General features: G+C 45.9%; 1 protein-coding gene across 5 annotated transcripts; it reads right to left on the bottom strand.

The window, feature by feature from the left end:
- Positions 1-77: 77 nt before the first annotated feature.
- On the bottom strand, positions 78-17,456 carry ADSL (adenylosuccinate lyase). 5 transcript variants are annotated; one of them, XM_060025706.1, is made up of 13 exons: positions 17,262-17,456; positions 13,597-13,800; positions 11,841-11,885; positions 11,231-11,310; positions 7,028-7,199; positions 6,767-6,813; positions 6,078-6,168; positions 5,592-5,661; positions 5,299-5,446; positions 2,850-2,940; positions 2,114-2,203; positions 1,535-1,711; positions 78-194 (listed from the first exon to the last, which is right to left on the bottom strand). In XM_060025706.1, exons 1-13 carry the CDS (start codon positions 17,430-17,432, stop codon positions 108-110), a joined length of 1,473 nt encoding a protein of 490 aa, XP_059881689.1. In that variant the 5' UTR covers positions 17,433-17,456; the 3' UTR covers positions 78-107. The 5 variants fall into 5 exon arrangements, 4 of the variants coding, with proteins under 4 accessions (XP_059881689.1, XP_059881691.1, XP_059881693.1 ...); XM_060025708.1 differs by having other exon boundaries at positions 1,535-1,675; XM_060025710.1 differs by having other exon boundaries at positions 17,317-17,454.
- Between the last annotated feature and the right edge of the window lie 6,806 nt (positions 17,457-24,262).

Below are 24,262 nucleotides of genomic sequence, written 5' to 3'. Positions count from 1 at the left end.
GTAACAATTCTTGAGATAAAATAAGGCACTAGAGTAACAGTTTTTATGACTCGGCAAAAAAAGTTAACAACGCCAACAACGGTTTTTTGTTTAATTCTCTTCCAACTCTACACACATAATTCTGCCTTCACCTTCATTACACTTTCATATGGTCTTAACAGGGGATGCACCTCCTCTTCTAAGAATCTCCGTACCTGCCAAAGAAGAAAGCAAATGTAAGACAAAAGAACACGTTAAGTTTTGAGAATCCTTTTTTCAATGTCAATTCATAACACTGAGACCTTATTTGATAAACTTCTATGCCACCACTGAGCTTCTATTTTTCTCAACTCCCTGTCAGAAATCTCTCCTTAGACACAGGCAGCTCACCCCATCAGGCCCATCAGGCTGCCCCTCCCCTGAAACCAGCCTGGCTGTGTCCTTTCAGATGGTCTCACCATTCTCTACCCGTTACCCAAGCTAAAATCATCACTGTTTCTTCCCTCCTCCCCATTCAACCAGCTTCCAAGTGACTAACATCTTAAACAGCTCTCGAATCTGTGCCCCGTGTGCACGTACCCTGGCCTTGGCTCAAAGCCCTCGTCACCGACTGCTTACCCACTGTAGCAGCCACCTTACTGGTCTCCCGACCTCCAGTTTAAGTCCTTCAAATCCAATACACCAGAGTGACTTGAATATAAATGAGAAGCTCCTGTCTGTCTTCTACTTTAAATCCTAACTGCTTCCAGGGCACCCGATAATCTGGCAACTCTCTCTTATGCTGAACGTCCATGCATTTGCCATCTCCTCTCACCCTGGTGTTCCCTACAAGTAACTCCTACCTGTCCTTAAGATTCAGCTCAGATGTCATGTCTTCCAAGAAGCCTTTCCTAACTTCTTCTAATCTAAGGCTGTCTCCTTTGTGATCCCCAAAAAGATGTGCTTCCCTCAATTCTTGCATGTACAGCTTGGTATTCTAAGCCTTCACCATTAAGTTTTGAGCTCCCTGAAGATAAGGATTATCTATTCATCTTTAAAGCACCAGAATTAAACACAGCAGCCAAACACAATCTGAGCACCTAGTCTGTACTCGATAAATGTTTTTGAATTAACCCATAGTCTCCAAAAGGCCAAAGAGGAAAACTGACAAACATTTACTGAATACTTACTATGCACCAAGCTAGGCCTTTCAGTCCACACTCCGAGATATGTATCTCTATCCTACCAGCCAGTAAAAGCAGGAAGTCAAGACTGAACCCAAATCTACCTGACAGTAAAACCCAATCTTTGTCCATTACACCACGGCTCCAGACCAAAAGAGAATTCAGAGAAATCCACTGGGAGAAACACTTAAGGCAGCTCAAAACAACCAAATCTTTAAATTTTAGCCAGCAACCTACTCTGAATTCTTTCTGACTAGCCCCATTCTCAGCATACCTCCCATGAAGCAGAAACATTATATTAATAGATAATATTCCAGGCTCTGCAGCCCAGCAGTGTACAAAGACGGCACTTGGGGAAGACTGCAGCACCACAGAAGTGTTCTGATGTTTACCTGCTGGGATGCACGGCCGGTGAAAGAAGAAGGATCCAGTAAATGGTCCAACTGGGAGTGGATGGGACTGAAGTAGGCATCAGCCTGGATACGCTCTATGAGGTCATTGTCACCCCCTTCCTGCTTGACCACAGCAGCTGCCTGATGGGAGAGCACTCTGATTTTCTCATGGCAATCCTGGGAAGACAAGGAGTATGGTTGGCTTGCTAGTAACAGGCATTTGAGGGTCCATGCTGTCTATAGCAGCTGGAGCAAAGGCCTCCTCCAAAGTTTCATGAACCATCTGCCCTTGCATCCTGCCCACTTCTCAGCATTTCCTATGGAAATTTAGACCTAATTTCTTCACTGAAAGTGGACCTTTTCTACAAGTGATTAAGCAATTCACTTTTTAATAAACTGAGTTCACCACCATCACCCTCCAAAGATAAGCCTGTTCTAGGGCAGCATAATGTCACTATTCTGTACCAATACCATGACTGAAGGTAATAACAGAGACAGCTTCGTCCATCCTTCTTTGGGGAGGAGAAAGCAGGACTTAAGGTGTACTTTGTTTACCCAGGAGCATGAGGGGTTACAAACCTGGCGGTTACCTCCAGCTTTCACCATGGCCATAATGATGTTCTCTGTGGCCATGAAAGGCAGCTCTTGCCGAATGCGCCGCTCAATTACCTGTACGAGTGAACCACCAAGAAGGATGCCTCAGGTTACAAGGTCATACACACAGTAGGACACCAGCTATGACCAAAAGGATACAGAGCAGGGGCACGAACTACCATATCTATGAAGAAAGAGGGTAGAATGGATTGTCTTATGCTACACTATTATTTTTCAGTTTTCTCATAATCCAGAGTATTATTTTGATTTTAAAAAGGAATATTGACTTGAGTAAACTTTTAAAAGTTGCTTCATCAGAATGATTCCTAAAACCTCAAGTCTGCTCAATTTCAGTGCCTGACTTTAGGAGCCAAGTACAGCATGGAAACAAACCCACCTGCCTCAGGTACTCACAAACAGACCAATGGAGCAGTCTACTCTGCCAGTCACAGCAGAGCTGATGACTCAGGCCGGTGGACAATTTTAAGCCAAAATTTCGAAGCACTTCTTTTTCCCTCTTCTATAAACATGTCTATGAATCCCACAGACCTAGTTCCCTAGAGCTTATGTCACAACCTGAAGAGTGAGCTCTGCTAGGGAAGAGCTCCTACTGGACCTGAAACCAGCTCCTCCAACACGCTCACTCCAGAGCAGAAGGCCACCCACCCCGCCACATTCCAACCCCTCCCTCATACTGTGCTTTTTCACGGAGGCCTCTTACTCTGGGGTACACCACCAAGCCTTCAGAAATGTTCTGCAGCGTATTCAGTATCGTATCTGCAGTGAGAAATCCCTCGGCCAAACACATTCGTCTAGAAAACAAACAGCCTATTCAGTTATCGCTTCAAGCAAATAACGATTTCCATGAAATGGAGGGTGTGTCCCAAGAAGCTGCCCTGATTGCTACTGATTTCTCACTCCAGGTGTGCTACTTGGACAATTGCCTTCAACGACCCCAATATCCTAATGACCCTCAAATCTACCACCTCTTGGGGCTTCCCTGGTGGCGCAGTGGTTGAGAGTCCGCCTGCCGATGCAGGGGACATGGGTTCGTGCCCCGGTCCAGGAAGATCCCACATGCCGCGAAGCGGGTGGGCCCGTGAGCCATGGCCGCTGAGCCTGCGCGTCCGGAGCCTGTGCTCCGCAACGGGAGAGACCACAACAGTGACAGGCCCGTGTACCGCAAAAAAAAAAAAACAACAAAAAAAAACTCTACCATCTCTTGACTAAGACCACTTGACCAAGCGCCAGACCACATACCCATTTGGAGTTCCACCTGGCTGATCTGTAGGTTCCCCAGACCCAGAACTGCATTCAGCCACTTTTCCACTGCCTGCTGCTCACCACCTCACCCCACGCCTCCTCTCCCTGTAGCTCCTGACAAGGGAAATGGCACCAGCACGCCGTCACCATCTTAACACTCACTCCAGTCAACCGCCAAGGCCAGCCCACCCGACATCGATTTCATATCCACATCCTCTCCAGTTACATGGCCACTGTGCCAGTGTGTACTCGGATTTTTTTTTTTAAAGATTTTTATTTCATGTGGACCATTTTTAAAGTCTTTACTGAAGACTTTAGAGTCTTTGTTACAATATTGCTTCTGTTTTGTTTTGGTGTTTTGGCCGTGAAGCATGTGGGATCTTAGCTCCCAGACCAGGGATCAAACCCGCACACCCTGCATTGGAAGGTGAAGTTTTAACCACTGGACTACCAGGGAAGAACCTGGATTCGTTTTTTTTTTAAAATAAATTTATTTATTTAATTTCGGCTGAGTTGGGTCTTTGTTGCTGTGCGCGGGCTTTCTCTAGTTGCAGCGAGCAGGGGCTACTCTTCGATGCGGTGTGCGGGCTTCTCATTGCATTGGTTTCTCTTGTTGTGGAGCACGGGCTCTAGGCGTGCAGGTTTCAGCAGTTGTGGCTCACGGGCTCTAGAGCACAGCTTCCATAGTTGTGGCTCACGGGCTTAGTTGCTCCACAGCATGTGGGATTTTTCCGGACCAGGGCTCAAACCCGTGCCCCCTGCACTGGCAGGCGGATTCTTAACCACTGCGCCACCAGGGAAGCCCCTGGGCTTGGATTTTTAAAGTAGCCTCCTAACTTGTTCTGATCAGCTCCCTGTTCCCTTACAACTGATTCTCCAAATTGGTGCAGGGTATTTTAGTGTGCACATCTGATTAGGTCACAGCCTGCTAAAAAACAGTCAGTGGCTGACTTCTGAATCAGTTCACATGTTTTATTCCCATAAACCCTGGATTATGCACACACCCCAGAGACCTAGCTTTAACTCTGATCAACTCCTCTCAAGAAATTCCAGCAGAATACAAGCAAACTAGGGTAATGAATCTGCTTTTGAATATTAATAAATATATACACAAAGCAGAAAATCACGTGCATGCTGGTACCTTATTAGTAACTACAAAGTACTCCTGACCCATCTCATAACTAATTAAGATGTTGCTGTGTCAAGACACCACACCTGACATCCCCCTGCCTTCAGAACAGTATCTTTGGGACTCCCCTAGAGGTCCAGCGGTTAGGACTTTGCCTTCAATGCGGGGGGTGCGGGTTCCATCCTCGGTCGGGGGGCTGGGATCCCACATGCCTCACAGCCAAAAATGAACCCACAAAAAACATAAAAGAAAAACAGAAGCAATATTGTAACAAGTTCAATAAAGACTTAAAAAAAAAAGAAAGAGCAACATTTGAATTCCTTTTCAGGGCCTAGAAGGCCCTTCTTAAACTGGCTGCTACCCAAGAGCACGTCCGACCTCATCTCCAGCTACAGACTTCATTCTCCAGGGCTACCCGACTGTTAGTAACTCCCCCAACTGTTCTTTCTCCTGCTCTGTGCCTTTATACGTGCTCCCAATCTTGTCTCAAATGTTAAGAAATGCCTAGATTTCTTAAGTCTAAAGCACCACCTCTGTGAAGCTTCCCTCAACTCCTCCACCACCCCTCCCTCCGCTTTGCCCCCACAAGGATTACTCTGTATATATTTTGATTCGAACACATATCACACTGTTCCTTCTATGTTCTTGCCTCCCTATTAGACTCCAGGATCCTCAGGGACAAGGAGGGAATACGGAGATGCTCATGAAGTCCTGATGCTTCCAGGCCCCTCTTGGTCCTCCCACAACTTGCTGTATGTGACACCCCCGTTCCACTGACCGGTTGGCACTATCATCCAGTGTGCGTTCAAACCACTGCACAGATGCTGTCTGCAGCGGGTCCATGACAAGGGTCATTAGGTGACGGGCCAGGCTGCAGCACCGCTCTGAGCGCATAGGGTTCCGCTTGTATGGCATTGCACTTGAGCCTGTCCGTGTAAAGGAGAAGAAGCAAAGGCAGGAAGACCTCAGGGTACAGTGGACAGCCGAGCATGCTCCTGGCGGAACTGCTTACACGCGCCCGCGGACCTCCTGGCATCTCGCAGTGTTCCCAGGTCTCCACACAACACTCACCAATCTGCTGTTTTTCAAAGGGTTCCTCCAGCTCCTTGAGGCTTGCCAGGAGTCGTATGTCAGTACAAATCTGGGGAAAAGCAGGGGCACAGGCATCACCCACACTCTTAGTATGTGGGGTCTGGGGCAGGGACTGGACTGATGGAGGAGGTGAGCTCTTTGGGAGCCCGCCGAGCTGAAGCGCAGCATGTCCTCCCCGAGCGAGACTCCTCTCAGCTCCTGAAGAGCTGGCATTCGGGGAGCACGGGAATGTTCTGGTGAAACACTGCGTAGGATTATCATGGACAGACAATGGTAAGATGAACTTAATGACGACATGGAAACTAGTCCTTCCTTTTAACACACCTTAACTTAAGAGGCTTCACTGACAGGCCCCAAATTGCTATGAGTGATATCTGACATCTCTCAAAAGCCACAATGAAGTCGAAGTGAGGCTGGGCGGGTCTATCTGTGGCGTCCAACACTCCCATTGCTACCACCACTCACCTTGTGCACCGATGCCCCCAAGCCGGCCAGCACGGACAGCACCTCAATATCTATTTTTCGTGTATAGGTCTGCCCTGTGATGATGAAAGCCCTAGTAATGAATAGAAAAGAGCCTCACGTGAAAATATTCCAAAATGTGACTGTGTCAAACAAATGAGCAAAAACAGACTGAGCGAAAGCTTGGGTGCCACTGGAGCGCTAAGTCACACTGAGCCCAGGACCTCGCTGATACGTGGCTCCAGGAACAAACTGCTCTTCTACCCTTTTTACTGATACCCAGACAGCCGCCCTGACCCCAGGAGGAAACACGGTCCAGCGAGCCTCTGTCCTGCTGCAGTCCAGTGAAGTGCCTGAAACAAGGAGCCACGGGGGAGCCTGTAGCCCTCGATGCAAATAGCCAGACTGAGACCAACCCATCGGAGGTCCTCAGTAAAACACAAAACAGCAACAACACGGGTAAGGCTACTCTACTGAACTCAGAACTAAACAGCTTCCTTTTTTCTTATAAATTATAAGAAATATAATAGAATCCAGACTATAAGAATAAAACCCAGGCTAGAGATGGAAGGCAATGGGTGGAAGGACAGAGAAAGAATTAAAAAAAACAACAAAAAATTTAAGGTCAAATATAGAGGAATACTATCTTTCATTACTTAACAAGGTGGCCAACACTTTTCCCACTTACCTACCTCTTAAATCCTGCCTTTTCTGTCACCATCTTGTCAAGCTGCTCTACCTTGGAAAGAAAAGACATCCCTATAGAAATTCAGGTGTGTCTAGTAGGAGAATATCTTGACAAGTCATCCTGCCCAGGTTTTGGCCTTCACTACCCGCTTCCAGTCCAGACTCCACCCATTCCAGGTTCAATCGCTCCTACCATCCTGGAGGTCAGCTTTGTCTCTGGTGCTCCTACAGTTGAGTTTGTATCACCCAGGTCACTTTCAGAATACCTTTTGGTCATCTCCCTCGAAGAGCTGCAGGAAGCTGGCCTGGGTGCCAGTGGTGCCCTTCACTCCTCGGAAGCGCAGGTCATCTCGGACACGCTTCAAGTTCTGGATATCCATGCAAAGATCTTGAATCCAAAGACAGCAACGTTTCCCAACTGTGGTCAGCTGAGCAGGCCTGAAAACAACCCAAAGAGAACACAGAGAGGTCTCAAACCAGAGACTTATTTCATAAAACCTTCATTGCTTCTTCTAATAATCACTGCTACCTCTGGGAAGGGCAAGAATTAAAGTAAGAGACAGAGAAACCAGTGAAGACAAAACAAGAGCTAAAAAGTTTAAGCAAATAAGTTAAGCAAATTCAATGTCATTTATAAATATTCAAAGGTTATAAAACTAAAGGGCTACTAGCATAGTTCTTTCTTCACCATCAAGAGGCACTATAAGGGCAGAGACAATGTGTGTTTTGTTTGTCCCCAGGCCTTAGCAAGAAATATACACGTAACAAACATTTGCCAAGCATCTAATGTGTTCTTGGTACTGGAAATACAACAAAGAACAAAACAGACAAGTGGAGCTCATATTATCATGTAAACAAGTAAACAAACAAGATAACTGTTCATTTTTAAAATGCTATCAAAAAATAAAACAAGGGGCTTCCCTGGTGGCACAGTGGTTGAGAGTCCGCCTGCTGATGCAGGGGACACGGGAAGATCTCACATGCCGCGGAGCGGCTGGGCCCGTGAGCCATGGCCGCTGAGCCTGAGCGTCCGGAGCCTGTGCTCCGCAGCGGGAGAGGCCACAACAGTGAGAGGCCTGCGTACCGCAAAAAAAATAAAAATAAAATAAAAATAAAACAAGGATGACGATACTGGAGATTGTGACTCTAGACTGACAGTAAAGAAAGGGCTCTGTAAAGAGTCCAGATCCGACGAAGAGGGACTTCCCTGGTGGCACAGTGGTTAAGACTCCGCCTGCCAATGCAGGGGACATGGGTTCGAGCCCTGGTCCGGGAGGATCCCACATGCCACAGAGCAACTAAGCCTGTGTGCCACAACTACCGAGACTGGGCTCTAGAGCTCACAAGCCACAACTACTGAGCCCATGCACCGCAACTACCGAAGCCCGCAGGCCTACAGCCTGTGCTCCACAGAGAGAGAAGCCACCGCAATGAGAAGCCCACGCATCGCAACGAAGAGTAGCTCCTGCTCACTGCAACTAGAGAAAGCCCGCATGCAGCAACAAAGACCCAACACAGCCAAAAATAAAAAAAAATAAAACAACAACAACAACAAAAAAGATCCAATGAAGAGCCCAGTCAAACTGTGGAGAATAACCCCAAAACACACACAACCAGAGGACTCTAACATAATAGCTAATGTCTTTGTCGTCAGTCTGAGGTCTAAATCAATCTACTGCAGGTCTGTTTATAACATAAAACATAATTATGAGTAAACTGCAATAAAGTCAGAGTTCTATTAGATGACCTAGCCTACTCCATATGGAATTTCTCTTCTATTAGGCTAATGATACTGACAGCTGGCGACATCAAGGCACCCCACTAGGAATGTCTATAGCATACACATCAAAAGTTAGGACACATATTCCCAAATCAATCTTATGGTAGTTTTCCTTGTTAACTTCTGCTACTAGATTATTGGTACAAGCAAAGAAAAAAATACATTTGCATGGACCTATTCATGGGAGCATTATACATAATAGCAACAGAGTGGAGACAAGCCAAATGTCCAGCAACTGGTGAATAGATAATGTAAAAATAAATTAAGTACTGACACATGCTACATGGATGAACACTGAAAACACTATGGTAAGTGAAAAGAAGCCAGTCACAAGAAGATGAATATTATATGATTCGACTTAAACGAAGTGTCTAAAAGAGAGAAATCCACAGACAGAAAACAGATTTGTGGTTGCCAGGAGCTAGCGAATGGGGGAATGGGAAGGAATGCTAGTGGGTACAGGTCTTCTGGGGGGGGCGATGGAAATATTCTGAAATTATATACTGGTAATGACTGCATGAACTCTGTAAATATACAAAAGACCACTGAACTGTATACTTCAAATGGATGAATTTTATGCTATGTCAGTTATATCTCAATAAAGCTGTTTCTTTTCAATTGCAGGGACTCACCCATTCTGAGGTCATATCTACGCATCAATACCATTTTCTGAGTTTCTAACGGCTGCTAACTGTGGCAGCAGGTACCTCTCATGAAACCATCCCCAGAGGAATACTGGAATGCCTGCATTCCCTGAGCACTCTCCAACAGATACAGAAGAGGAGCTGCAGCACAGGTGACGCTAGGTGTGTATGGAGCCAGCACAGAACGCAACATGTGTCATGGCCCAGCCATACACACTGAGCACTGACTCCTTCACAGGAACAAATCCTTCTAGTTTCTGCTACTAATAATGAAGGCTCTAATTTTAAGGAAGATTAAACTCAATAGGCTTTCCTAAGTTACAGGGGATGATACCCTTGTTGCCATAGCAACACCCCATTAAAACATAAGGCAGGGCTTCCCTGGTGGCACAGTAGTTAAGAATCCGCCTGCCAATGCAGGGGACACGGGTGTGAGCCCTGGTCCGGGCAGATCCCACATGCCGCGGAGCAACTAAGCCCGTGTGCCACAACTACTGAGCCTGCGCTCTAGAGCCTGTGATCCATAACTACTGAGCCCGCGTGCCACAACTACTGAAGCCTGCGCGCCTAGAACCCGTGCTCCGCAACAAGAGAAGCCACTGCAATGAGAAGCCTGCGCACCACAATGAAGCACAGCCTCTGCTCGCCGCAACTGGAAAGCCTGCACGCAGCAACGAAGACCCAGTGCAGACAAAAATAAAATAAATAAACAAAAGGCAGATGCTAATACACCACTACTCAAATATCATCACTTGAAACCTGCTACTAGCATTTCAAAAATGACATCATTGGCTTTAAAACAGGGTTTTATTCAGTAATCATAAAAATACTTGCACATTCAAAACATAAAGAATATAGTATGGGAAAAATTTTAGTTACCCTATTATCTCATAAACCAGAGTAATCAGTGTATACATCTTGGTGTACTTCCTTCCAATCTTTGCACAATTTATATGCTGTCTTTCCCCCACAACATTAACCTAAGTGCATTCCCACGTCTTATTAGTCTCACCAGCATCCTTTTGCTGGTGTGTATTATTCCAGCCTGTGGATATATTACATTCTATACCTTATTTAATTATTCTCTTATTCTCGGACATTTAGATTGTTTCCAATGCTTACCATCATAAATAACATTTTAACAAAGATCTTTGTACATATAGCTTTTCCCGTAATTTGGATGACTTGGGTTAAATTCTCAAGAATGGAATCACTGGGCTTCCCTGGTGGCACAGTGGTTGAGAGTCCGCCTGCTGATGCAGGGGACACGGGTTCGTGCCCAGGTCCAGGAAGATCCCACATGCCACGGAACGGCTGGGCCCGTGAGCCATGGCCGCTGAGCCCGCGCTTCCGGAGCCTGTGCTCCGTAACGGGAGAGGCCACAACAGTGACAGGCCCACGTACCGCAAAAAAAAAAAAGAATGGAATCACTGAATCAAGAATACTTTCTTGAGAGGCAGAGTGGAGACAGATCCAAGAAGGGAGCAATCAGAGGCTCCCCCTTCCTGGGGCCTAAACTGGGAGAGCCCCTCCTTCCCTCCTGCTCACGCCGCAGGAAGGTACCCATCTAAAACTCTGGTCCTTCATAGTTACCCCAACTAGCTGTCTACTGTCCTGACCTGCAAAACCATCTGGGCTGACTCTACTAACCAGCATTGGATTCCTGGAGTGGGAAAGGAGGGCTCAGGCCCTGTGACCTAAACAGGATCTGCTCTCCAACCTCCTCCTTGCCCCTAAAAGATCTCCCTGTAGGCAAAGGAGATACCAGAAGTGTTAGCTTATTAAATTAAGGAAAAAAAAAAAAAAAAAAAAAAGAATACTTTCTGTATACATATTTTCCAGTGAAACAAACCACTAGATTTACTCTCTAAGCAGTATAGCTTTTAAGGTAGGTATAAGGTTCATTCCTCACAGGCACCCCAAGTGCTTATGTTTTGAGATTTCTCACCTCCAGGTTACCATGCAGAAGGGAGAACTGAAGGAATAAATGGAAGCTGGATGCACATAAACAAGCCCAATTCCCAAGAGGTAACCCTCTCACTTACTGGAAATGTGTGAAACCTAAGGTGGGAAGATCAGCTCGTTCCTTGGCAAAGTCGGCAAGCCGAGAGATCACCCTGGCAAGCTGCAAGGAAGACCATGTGTGAGAAAGAGTGAATTCAGGCTGAGCACTTGCATAAACAGGAACTAAACTTGGAGACAATTTCATATACAATTACACCTCCAGCTCACAGAAGGCAGAGGCCATATTTTTTCATTTTTGTATCTTAAAGTGCCTTGAAGAGTTCATACTGACCAACATTCAGAAACTGAGTTGACTACCTAAAATGTCACGAATTATTTCTGCACAGTGTTAATATCACTGGCATGTTCATGAAGAAAAACAGGACAAAATCATAAATCTGACCCACATATTCCAGCCACGTGCTGCTGGTTACACTTTGTTCACTTAAGAGGCTATGCTTTAAAAAGCATTAACTTATATAGTGATTTAGCTCAAGAAGAGATAATTAGTTATACAGATTCGATCGAGGATCATTCATCTGAGTAAACAATAACTTATTTAGATTTACACTGTGCTGCTTTACGTTGTGGTGCCCATCTCCTGTCACAGGGAATCTTAGGACTGGTAAGAAACTTCTGTCAACTTCTTACCTTTGGCAAAAGCAGGTCAAATGCCTTTCTAAGAATAATCAAGTCCTGCAAGGGAAATGCAGTGATCTTACATTAATCGGCTTTGCCCAAACAACATTATGACATAACACTTTCTGGCCATCACAACTGGGTTTCTAACCTAGTTGCCTATCTCACTTTCAGCAACACACTGTGCAAGTCAGAAGATGCTAACAGAAATTCTCCTCTGATTACTGGTTTAAAAGCACACCAACTTAGAGAGCAGTACGACTGGAATCTATAAGCACAAAGGCTTTATACTTACAAAGCCCTATTTATGTGGTATCTAATGGAATGGGGAAATGATAAGGGGTAAGCCCCATCGTGAATACGGCAAAGATGTCCAGGTCAACAGGGTTTACACCTTCCCGAAGATTAGTGTTTGAGTTTCTGAGAAGAATACACAGGGGTTAAAAAAATAAAAATAAAAAAATCCATAAGGCACATCTCATTAGTTTCCCCTCCCTTTTTTTCATGTCAATCATTGCTAACAAAAAAAAAGTCATGAACTACAAGATCTAGGTTTAGGAAATGTAAAGCTGTTCCTGGGGGTTTAGGAGGTGTAAGGGTTGCAGGCAACTCCAACACATGTTTATGAGACAGTAATTGTTGAGCCCAACTACATGCTGGGTCATTTTAAAAGGATACTCCAAGTTAGAGAACTGTTGTTCTCCCATTATCTGATTCACCAATTACACATCGATGCCTTTAATTACGTACCACATTAGACAAAAAATGTTACTTGGGGCAACTTAGAAATTACGGCTTCTTTCTGAACTGCAAGTGTATCTGGATTCTAACTTCTAGTCCCACGGGTGCCCTGCAATAAGGGCAGAGTTTTGGAGCCACTCTACCCAGGCCTGAATCCTTTCCAGCTGCAAAACCTAGAGCAAGTTCTTCAACTTCTACACTTCCTCATCTGTGGCAATGGGGAAAATAAAGCCAAAGCCAAAGACTACATATTCTGAATCCATTTATATGAAATTTCGAGAAAAGGCACAACTATAGACACAGAAAGCAGGTCAGTGGTTGTTTGAAACTGGAAGCAGGAGTGGAGATTGACTGTAAAACAAGCAAAAGAGAACTTCTTGGTGTGAGGGGTATGCTCGAAAACTGGAGTGTGGTGAGGCTGAAAGATTGCATAAATTTACTAAAGCTCACGGAACTGTACCTTTAAAATGGGTAAACTTATGGTATTAAATTATACCTCAATAAAGCTATTTAAAAATGGAGATAACAGAATCTATCTCTTATGCCTTTTGTGAAGAAAAAATGAAGTAATACATAGAAAGTGCTCAGAATAGTGCTGGGCACCTAGAAAACTTAGGAAAATGTTTGCTGTTACTTTCTCATGTTTGACTATGAGACACTTTTGCTCATTAAAGGATTTAAGAATTATAATGTAATTATTTCTTTTTTTCAGAAGTCTTGGCAAAGAGTAAAAAGGACTTTGGAAAGGAAATCGCTTTGGAAAACTACTTTGGCCACTAAAATGCTAAGATCTCGGCTTACGTCCAGCATACCAATGCATAGACAGTATCTATACATCTCATTTTATGGAGGTCATTAGGGGCTTATAGTTTAGATTGGAAGGATACCAAAAGCAGAAAATTCCTGAGCACTGAGATCCTAAGATCTATGGAGTCACTTCCTAAAATGGACAAAATCAAAGAAAATTTATAAATGCATTATAAACATTGAGTCTAAGTGGAAACAAAACAACATCATGGGCTCCTACTGTATTGTCTCCAACATAGCAGGAGGTGGCACCAAGATGAATAATGCCAGCAGCTTTGGGGCAGCAGTGGGCAAACGTGTGCACATGAGCCATCACATCATGTCGTAACTGCTTCTCTTCCTCAGCTGCCATCTTGAAGTCAATGTTGTCCAGGTTTGATTTCATCTCCTGGATTTGTTCATCTGTGATAGGCAAACCCAATGTCTGCAGAACAGGCAAAATAAAATAAAATAACTTCTTGTAGCACAATTATTTGAATTGAAGTGACACTGGAAAAAAAATTGGTTCATGTTAGCATTTATGCCCTACCTTCCAATTCTTAAACTAAAATTGGGGCAACTAAACTAAAAGGACATGGGGAGAAGGAGACAACTTTCTAAATGAATCATGGTAAATTATATTCTAAGGGAACTCCAATATATAAAACAATGCAATCCTGATTTTTGTTCCCTCTGTCCCTACGTCTCTGCTCACTCCCTCACAGGTCTGGTCTCTGGGCTCAAACGCCATCTCCTCAGAGGGGTCTTTCCCGACTTCCATGTGAAATACCCTTCTTTTGTGCACTCTCTACCTATCCCTTTAGCCTGTTTCTTTTTAATTTATTTAATTAATTTATTTTTGGCTGTGTTGGGTCTTCGCTGCTGCATGTGGGCTTTCTCTAGTTGTGGCGAGTGGGGGCTACTCTTTGTTGTGGAGCATGGGCTCTAGGCGCGTGGGCTTCAGTAGTTGTGGCACATGGGCTCAGTAGTTGTGGCTCGTGGGCTCTACAGCACAGGGTCAGTAGTTGTGGCGCACGGGCTTAGTTGCTCCGCGGCACGTGGGATCTTCCCGGACCAGGGCTTGAACCCATGTCCCCTGCATTGGCAGGTGGATTCTTAACTACTGCGCCACCAGGGAAGCCCTAGCCTGGTTTTATTTAGAGCACTTATCACCACATGACATTTTTACAAATCTGTTAGCCTGTCTCTCCCCTCTAGAATGTATATACACTCTCTGAGAGGAGAGCTTTGTGGTATTTATTGCTTACTCTTTAGTGCTTGGCACATAAGTGCCCAAAGTGTGCATCCAGGCCACAGCTTTGCATTTGATCTAGATGGATTTAGCCAGAGAAACCAAAATTAGGAATGCTATTAGTATCTTTGCCAACAAATTATGTGCAGAAAATTCAGTGCCACTGAAAGCAATTCTGGGGCTTCCCTGGTGGCGCAGCAGTTAAGAATCCGCCTGCCAATGCAGCGAACACAGGTTTGAGCCCTGGTCCAGGAAGATCCCACATGCCGCGGAACAACTAAGCCCGTGCGCCACAACTACTGAGCCTGAGTGCCACAACTACTGAAGCGCACGTGCCTAGAGCCCGTGCACAACAAAAAGTAGCCCTTGCTCGCCGCAACTAGAGAAAGCCTGCGCGCAGCAACAAAGACCCAACGCAGCCAAAAATAAAAATAAATAAATTAAAAAAAAAAAAAAGCAAGCAATTCCGGGAGATACAAATGAGAAGATAAACACATCAACATCTTACGTTCATCTGTCACTGAAAAAATCAAGCTGACAAAAAATAGCTGGCAGCCCACAGGCAGCTCGGAACCCTGGAGAATATGTACATTGGTGAAATTTATCCAAACCTCACTTGAAAGCCCCAAGGCCTGGCCCTGGGAAGGGGCTCACATCTTAAGACCTACCTTGTCCAAGATGGTAGCTACTAGTCAGATGTGGCTATTTACACTTAAACTAGTAAAAATTTAAAAGTAAAAACTCAGGACTTCCCTGGCAGTCCAGTGGTTAAGAGTCGGAGCTCCCACTGTAGGGGGCGCAGGTTCGATCCCTGGTCGGGGAACTAAGATCCCACATGCCACTCAGCCCAGCCAAAAAAAAAAAGAAAAGTAAAAATTCAATTCCTCTGTCACACTAGCCACATCTGGCCAAGCTGCCTTGGATTTTTAGTCATCAGACATGACATCTCAGGGCTCCTCCCAAAGCAAAGCAGCAGGGGGCAGCGGCCAAAATTTTTGCTTCCTATCCCCAAGCAATGTGTCTTCTCAAAATTTACTCCCTACTCCTAATTTTCAGCACTTCTCCTAATCTCTCATCGCTCAAGTTTTTTTTTTTTTAACTACTGAATTATGATGTAATTTATGCTGTTAATTTTGACAACCTAGCTAATAGATAATCCAAACTCAGGAGATATCAAAATTGTATGCATTTCAGGCAATGTATATATAGACTGGGCAGAGGAAAGGACACATATTCAGACTCTACATTTCAATCCCAGCTTGAAGCTTTTACTAGCTATGCTGAGTGGCAAAATCTTATGAGTGTCACCACCCTTATCTACATGGAGTACCAAGTAAAACAGAAGATAGAGTACATGCTAGTACATAGCAAACCACAACACACTTAATGCTCTTGTCTACTACCTATTATTGTTACCTGAGCCCACGGTTTATGAAATCTCTGTGCCTCCATTCTATCCTCTGTAAAACAGGAATAAGTTACTTATTGTAAAGAATTGTTTTGAGGATTAGTAAACTATTAATTTTTAATCTTCAAACTGCCGGGCACACACACAGCAGGCACTGTAGAACTGTCTACTACTTTTTTTTTTTAATTGGAATATAGTTGATTTACGATGTTGTGGTAGTTTCAGGTGTATACCAAAGTGAATCAGTTATACATATACATATATCTCTCTTTTTTAGATTCTTTTCCACACAGGCCATTACAGAGCATTCTGTCTGCTAGTGTTATGTACTACTTTATTTTCTTGAGCATAGTGATAGGAAGGGGGTAAAATCTAAGAAGAAAGTTTCCTGTTTGGGGACCGTATACCTCGGTCCTAGGCACGTACTCAAGATTGTTTCCAGGTTTACTAAATGTCATTTGGGTACTGCCATCTTGCTTGTTGTGGCATTTTCCTCTGAAACTTTACAGCTCTGTGGATCACCTTCAGTTTCCTTCAGCTCCTCTGCAAAGGCCCGTCTGTAGCTATTTCTGAAATCGTTGGGCTAAATAGGTCTACATGCAGCTCTTATAAGAGAACCCTTACATCTCATCTAATAACCCCGATTCTCCCTCCCCAGAGGCAGACGGCAGCAGAGTGAAGCGGAAACGGTGGCCCAGGAAACATGGATTTTGTAGTGACGGTCCGGTCTCAGACAACACTGAGGCACTGTGGAGGGCGAGGTGGCTGAGCGCTCAGTCAGGCTCTGCACGGGACACGGGTTCACACCCGGGTTCCGCTATCAATGGTTAGGAGCAAATAACGCGCTGGGCATCATCGAGGCTTGGTCTTCTTCCCTACCATGTGGGAAAACCACCACCTAGCTTGCAAAGTCTTTACGGGTTAACGGGGGAAAGACGTGTACAGAAACGCGTACAACGGCACGGAACGAGCGCTCGGCTATGTACTCTTGCAGGAACCGCCAAGATACTCCCTGAAACGGGTAACTGCACTTCTTGCCGCCCCCTGTGCGCCTCGAACCCTCGACGATTAAAACACGTGAGGCAACAGGTGGCGGCTTCCGGGTCTCCTGCCCTGGGCTTCCTGGGGCCTCTGCTCCTCTGGAATAACGGGGAGGCTGCCTCCGGAGGCTCAGCCGGCGCTCGGTACCCAACCCGGCACGTGCGGGGCCGGGGCCGGGCCCGCCTACAGCTCCGGAGCACTTTACCTGCTCGGCTTCCGCCAGCCACAGCCAGAGCTGCCGCCAGGTCCGGAATTTGTACCTGTCGCTAAACACGAAGCACATCTCCGGGCTGGCATAACGGGAGGCAAGCGGCGAGCGGTAGCTGTCGTGCCCGCAGGCCGCCTCCCGCCCGCCACCGTCGCCCGCCGCCGCCATCCAGAACACACGACCCCGCCGAGGCCAGACAGGGACCCGAGGACGGAAGCGGAAGTCCGGGAGCGGAACACCCTCCGCTTGGTCCCGCCCCCGGGGTTCCGGGAGACCGGAGTCCTCAAGGTTGTTCAGTTTCGGCGGTTGGCTGCTGAGGATTAAGGAGTTTCTCTTGGTTTACCAGAAACGTGATTAGCGCTTCATAAGTTACTCAGCAGCTCTGCGTCTGTGTCTCCCCATCTGAAAAAAGGTACATTAAGACCCGCCTTTAAGATTCCTGTGAGGATTGGGTATCATCAGATCGATGTCTGGTTCACTTAGAAAGCCCTCTGTGTTTGCTGTTACTATTGTCGCCTAATCCCTCCCACGCTTCTACCGCCTGCCTGGCCCCCAGCGCGGTTCTGAGGAGACAGGAAGATGCCCAAGGGAAATCGCCATTTATTGAGGGCCAAGTGAGCCCCTTGCGCGAAAAGTGCAGTAAAAATGGATTTCAGCAAGCGCTGGAACTGAGACTCATAGACGCTGATGACTTGCTCACGGTCACCCAGCTAATAAATGGAGCCGCCCGACTTCAGATTCTGACTCTGAGCCATTACGCTGTGTAGTTCCCAGCATACACCGTGCCGGGTCACACCACTGGCTTGGTGAAGGCATTCCCCCGTCCTGGGACACCTCTCTCTGTCACTGCGTCTTACGTAAGGCCCAGATGGTCCCACTCTTCCCTCTGGTTGGCCACTAATAATAAAACCACTAACGTTTATGTAAGTTTCACTAGGCATCAGGCACTGTCCTGAGTGCTTACACATGGGATCCTCATTACATCCATGTGAGGATACTGAGTTGTTAAGGTACTATTAAATGAAATAATATACTACTCTCCAATGCAGAGTTAGTGCTCAGTAAATGCTCGCCATTATTATGATCCCCATCTTGCAGATGACAAAGCGAAGGCATCGGTAGGTTGACTGTCTTGAGATTGCTCATGTAGAAGGGCAAGAGCTAGGAGTTAAGTGCAGGGGGATAGGCTCCAGGCTCCTGGTTCTTACCAGATTCAAAGGTACTCTTTCCTTTGTGCTACAGTAGCAGGTCCTATACTGCTTTGAAATTACCTGTTTCTGAGTGTCTCACTATGAAGGGAGGTCCATTTTGAATTCTCAGCTTGTTTGCTGAGGTGAATGGCCCCTTTCCCAGTAACCATAATACTTCAGGAATATTAAAAGCTGCTGATTAGATCTCAAGACTTCCAAGATCTTGTCTTTGACAATAACTTTTTTTCCTGTCACCTTTCCATTCCTGCTTTAAAATTTTCACGATTTACTCAAAAACTCATGGACCACCCCTGTAAGTGTTCTCCCTCCCCACCTCTGGGATTTCATATAGGTCTCTCATAACTCTCACCAGAGTTCAGTGTTGTTGGCCTTTCCCATCAATGGCAAACTTGGTGCAGGTGGAGATCATGCCTGCCTTGGTCCCCCGTATCCCTGGCAGGTGGATCCCGCACAGGACCTAACGTAGTGTAGGTGCTCAGTAAATGTTCGCTTGGTGAATGAATGCTGCCCAAAGGAGCCTAGCGCACAGAGGGAAACAAGGCCCACAGTCGCCAAGATACAAGTTAGATCCTGACATTGCCGTTCCTCTTCCCCCAGCCTCTCACATCCTTCAGTGTCCTCATGCCATAGATCCTTCATGTCTCCACCTGGGCTTCAGAATTGTCAGAATGGACCGCAGCACCAATCCCAGAATACTGTGGCCATCAGAGAAGCCCATCAGCTACCTGGGCTTATCACCCACATCTTCTACCTCCCTCTGGAGCTGCAGAGGATTGCTTTTGGGGATGAGGGCAGACAATTCTGGAAAGAAGACGACTACTCCCTGCAACTTCCAGGGCTGTCATTGCTGTGCTGTGCTGAGTTTACTCTCCTTGCTTTCCACGGTGACTACTGCAAACTACTGTCTCCTCAGTTTTCCAGCCTCTCTCCTGGCTCTGCTCTACTTTGCTGTTACTTTTCCTCCTCCAATAGGAGTTTCTGTCTCCAATCTCTTCATTCAGGAAAGGATCTTTCTCTTTCAATTATTTCATCGAATCTGTCCAGTTCTGCCTCCCTTCTTTTTTTTTTTTTAAACGCACATATCTCTTCCACTATAGAAACACCTTCACTTGCTGTTACCCCCTTAACACAAAAGCCCTTTCTGGCCGCCTCTTCACCAACTGGCATTGATGTTACTAGCTGTGTGACTTGGGCGATTACTTATAATCTTTTGGCACTTGGGTCTTCTTACCTGTGAAATACGGCTCATGACCCGCAGGTGTAGACTGAGGAGCAAAGGCAGGTGACATAGATGCTGACATCCAGGCTCAGTGTCTGGGGCTCCTGTATTCAACACATTCGTCCCCCTCCCTTCTTTGTTCTTTAGCACCGTGACGCAGCTTCTGCCCTCTCGTCTCCTCTAAACTGCACTCTCATTGATCACCAGTAACTTCCTCTAATAATTCAGAAGTCCCTTTGCCATAATATGTTTGCCTATTTGCATAAAGAATCACTAATAAAGGCTACGTGGGGGTGGGTGGGGTGGACACGCAGGGAACGGGATAGGCCAGGTAACCGGGAGCAAGCTTCCCAACGTACATCTTTAAATCATTTTGATTTCTGAGTCAAGTAGTTTTCCTTTTTTCCTGTATTAAGTCATCCCTTTTGGCTGATTGAAATATTTAGCATTTTTGACAACCCCTCCCTCCTGCTTTGAAAACTAAAGTATACTGATTCTCCTCCCTTTCTGCCTGCTCTTTGACGATCCTTCCTTCTCACACTCCTGGAAAAGGAAGTGGTGGGAATTTCCTCAAGATTTAACCCACCTTTACTCCCCTTGGAAACCGCATGTCTGCAAGTCTTATCTTCTGAGTCCACAGGTTTCTCCAAATTTTTTTTTAAATGTAAATTTATTTATTTGGTTGTGTTGGGTCTTTGTTGCTGTGCGCGGGCTTTCTCTAGTTGCGGCAAGTGGGGTCTTCTCTTGTTGCGGAGCATGGGCTCTAGGCACACGGGCTTCAGTAGTTGTGGCTCGCGGGCTCTAAAGTGCAGGCTCAGTAGTTGTGGCGCACGGGCTTAGCTGCTCTGCAGCATGTGGGATCTTCCCAGACCAGGGCTTGAACCTGTGTCCCCTGCATTGGCAGGTGGATTCTTAACCACTGCGCCACCAGGGAGGTCCCCAAAATTTTCGTTCTTAATCTTCAAAGGCCACCTAGACACTTGCAGCTGGTTGTCAGTGTTATCTAAAGCAACATCTCTAAATCGGGAATTTTATTTATTTATTTATTTATAAACCTAATGAACCTAATATAGGGCAAGGTTATTTATTTTAAAAATATTTATTTATTTATTTAGGCTGTGCTGGGTCTTACTTGCGGCACATGGGATGTTTTAGTTGCGGCATGCAGACTTCTTAGTTGCAGCATGTGGACTCTTAGTTGTGTCATGAGAACTCTTAGTTGCGGCATGCATGTGGGATCTAGGTCCCCGACCAGGGATCGAACCTGGGCCCCCTGAATTGGGAGCGTGGAGTGTTACCCACTGGACCACCAGGGAAGTCCCTAAATCGGGAATTTTACATCTATCCTTTTGTTTTTATTTCAGGCTTTTAAAATACCTAGTTTCTTAAATTCTGTTACGCATGAGGATCGTTCATTTCACAGTGGTGCCTAGTGTGTGCCAAGCATTGTACTAGGCACTGGGATATAGTGGTCAGCTGATGAGGCTTGAGTGGAGAGGGCAAAGGTGAAAAGAGAGGGAGGTAAATTTGGAGGCGCAGGTGGAAGGCAGACCACGGGAACCTGGTAGGAAATAAGGATATTTAGGGTTTTATTCTAAGTAATAGAAAACCACGAAAAGTGGTAGGCTGGAGGATGACTTCATCAGATTTATGTTTTGAAAAATATCTCAGCTCTTGTGTGTAGAATGGATTGGGGGTGGGGAACTGGAGTGAATGCCAAATGAGAAACCAGTTGGGCTAATGCAGTGGACTAGGTGAGACCTAGGGGTGTAGATGATCTAGCCTGGACAAAGGAAGTTAAGTGGCAGAGGAAATGAAGAAAAGGAAGAGATTAAGAGGTGCAATCAATCCAGCTTGGTGATGGGTTAGTTATGGGGAGTAAGGAAGGGGGCAGACTCAACTGATCCTCCTAGGTCTCTAGGTTTTATTGCTAAAAGGCTAGCAATGCCATTTACCATGGGGTGGGAGGAGGGACAAGCAGGCAGGATGGACTTCTCTTTTGGGTTTATTGAGTTTGCAGAGCCATTAAGATATCCAGGTGTTTCAAAATGTTGAGCAGACAATTACATCTACAAGTCTAGAGCCCAGTGGTAAGGGTTGGAAATATAAATTTAGCAGCCGTAGCACACAGATGGTAATTAAAGCCATAGGGGTTTTAGGCGCTCGAGCTGGAGAACACGGAAAAGAATTCTGCCCTTTCTGGTGCTTACATTCCAGTGAGGGAGATGGATAATAATGACTAAACAAGATAATTTTAAGAAGTGGTTAAGTTCTGTGAACAAAATATAGCAGGACAAGAGCATAGAGTAGCTTAGGGTGGGGATGGGGGTGACAGTTTATCACGTGAAGAGAGAACGAAGAATGGGGAGTTAAGGGCTTCTCTGGTGGCGCAGTGGTTGAGAGTCCGCCTGCCGATGCAGGGGACACGGGTTCGTGCCCCGGCCCGGGAAGATCCCACATGCCGCGGAGCGGCTGGGCCTGTGAGCCATGGCCGCTGGGCCTGCGCGTCCGGAGCCTGTGCTCCACAACGGGAGAGGCCACAACAGTGAGGGGCCCGTGTACCACGAAAAAAAAAAAAGAAAAAGAATGGGAAGTTAAAAGTAGCCAAGTGGGCAGGAAGGGAAAGGATCTCAAGCACTGGAGGAACCAGCACTTGAAGGGGGAGCACCTCACTTGATTACAGTTTGGAAGCAGCAATTTTGGGGGAAATTCTTCTGATACCTCTAATTTTCTCCACATATCAGCGGACACAGGGTGCTTGCTGGCAGTGTCAAGGTCTCATTGCTGGTTGGCTATACAGTAGATTTACAGGCGTCCTTATTTGCCCCGCAGTGACTTTTTTCCCCAAGTGGTGCTGCTTTTGGTTGCTGGTGGAAAATAGAAAATAGGGTTTTTCCAAAGTGGGGATTTTAGCAACCATATTATTGAAATTATAGGCTATAAAATCTAAACTGGATTAGGAAGGAAATGAGGAAAAGGAGAGGACTGATGGAGTCGAAGAAAGTAAATCGGCCAGCGTCCTGGGATGGCTGATGAGGTCAAAATGAAGCCAAAGAGGAGGGGGAACCAGTTTGGGAGGACAGGAAGTCAAGGTCAAGGATGCTGAAATTAGTGATTCTGGAGGGGAGCAATTTGGTGTGAGTATGGGCACGTGTGGCCAGGGTGACTGGGGGAAGGAGTGCAGAAAGCTGGCAGTTAGGATGGATTTTCCAAGTGGACGCTGAAGTCACCTAAGGTGACAGCAGAGCCCGCAGCGGTGAAGAGGGCTGAGTCAGAGGCTAAAGTCTTGACAACCATCTTCAGTTCTAAAACACACCCCCCCTTAGACGTTTATGCATTTTTTAAATATCCAAAATTTAAAATAAAGTCTTTGGTGATAAAGGTCTTCATAGGTTTTGCTATGATCTCAATTCCACAAATACAGCACTTACTTGATATAGGTAGGCCTGCAAGGTGTTTTTGACATCTAGTTCACCTCTCCTGACCTCACATTTCCTGGTGTTACTTATTTTATGATAAGAATTGGATGGTATATAGCCTACCACTTTGTACAGCAGACTTGCTTAAGACCATTTTCTTAGAATTCCAGGTGTCTTTCAGCCCAGGCATTTTGGCGTGACAACTTTGGAATCCAATCTGGGTTCCTAGCATGGTGACTGAAGCAAGTTTCTATTAAGTGATGAATATTTACATGGTATGCTTAGAGCAGTGCCCTAATGTAAATATTAGAGGAAGCAATCAGTCAGTGTTATCTACTAGTAGCTGATTAAGTTATGCTGAACGGCAGTTCCTCATGAAATGGGTTTGCCACTATCTATTTCACACAGCATTCTGAGAATGAAGTCAGACACGACACTACCTGGGAATTACTAAGTCTTAGTTTCCTTCCATTGCTCCCCTTTGCCCTTCTAGCGCTGTTGCATGCTCACATGTCTAACGAGTCTCTAGCAGCTAACAATAAGTAAGAAAGTGTTCAGATGGGAACAAGCTGGCTTTCAGGGTAAGGCTCTCCCGCTCCCCCACAGTGGTGAGCACCGGAAGCAAGGCGGGGGCGCCGGCAGGTGGCTTCGTGGACAGAGCTGGCACGCTGTCACCTTCCCGGGCTGCAGCAGAGCCCTGGCAGGCATCATCCCTCTGCCCTCCTCCGCTCTGTAGTGTCTTCGCTCCAGATGCACATGAGGCTCAAACGGGATGACAACGAAAGGTAGCAGGAGAACCTGAACTTCTTTCAGAGACTCTGAACCCAGCGGCGTGGCAGGCAGCAAGGAGCACACACCCACCAGCGGCTGGTCAACCTGACAACTCCGGCAACACAAACGTAACAAGACAAGATAGACAAAGTGGAGGCCCAGTCCAGATGCTGAATGTCAGACAGCGTTTATGTGTGGGGCAGGGCGAGGGAGTACAGTAGAAGAAATACAAACATCCAACAGACGAGCAAATTAAACTGGCTAATAAAACAGGAAACCACAATAAATGCTTAGCAGCCAAACACATTTATTAGTCTTTTTTCTTTTTTTTTTTTCCAGGAACCCAAAAATATTTTGTAGTTATAATGTAAGCAACTG

This window comes from Delphinus delphis, chromosome 11, assembly GCF_949987515.2.
Source record: "Delphinus delphis chromosome 11, mDelDel1.2, whole genome shotgun sequence".
NCBI lineage: Eukaryota > Metazoa > Chordata > Mammalia > Artiodactyla > Delphinidae > Delphinus > Delphinus delphis.
Note: the sequence above shows the minus strand (reverse complement) of the source record. Positions and strands in the feature narration are given on the sequence as shown.

What these genes read in the sequence shown, in the direction of transcription:
- ADSL (XM_060025706.1), bottom strand. Translation starts at nt 17,432, where the DNA reads ATGGCGGCGGCGGGCGACGGTGGCGGGCGGGAGGCGGCCTGCGGGCAC. An exon ending in TTAGGTTTCACACATTTCCA is followed by an intron (nt 7,200 to 11,230) that starts GTAAGTGAGAGG and finishes GGTTGTTTTCAG; the next exon opens with GCCTGCTCAGCTGACCACAG. An exon ending in AAGCTGGAGGTAACCGCCAG is followed by an intron (nt 1,712 to 2,113) that starts GTTTGTAACCCC and finishes TTGTCTTCCCAG; the next exon opens with GATTGCCATGAGAAAATCAG.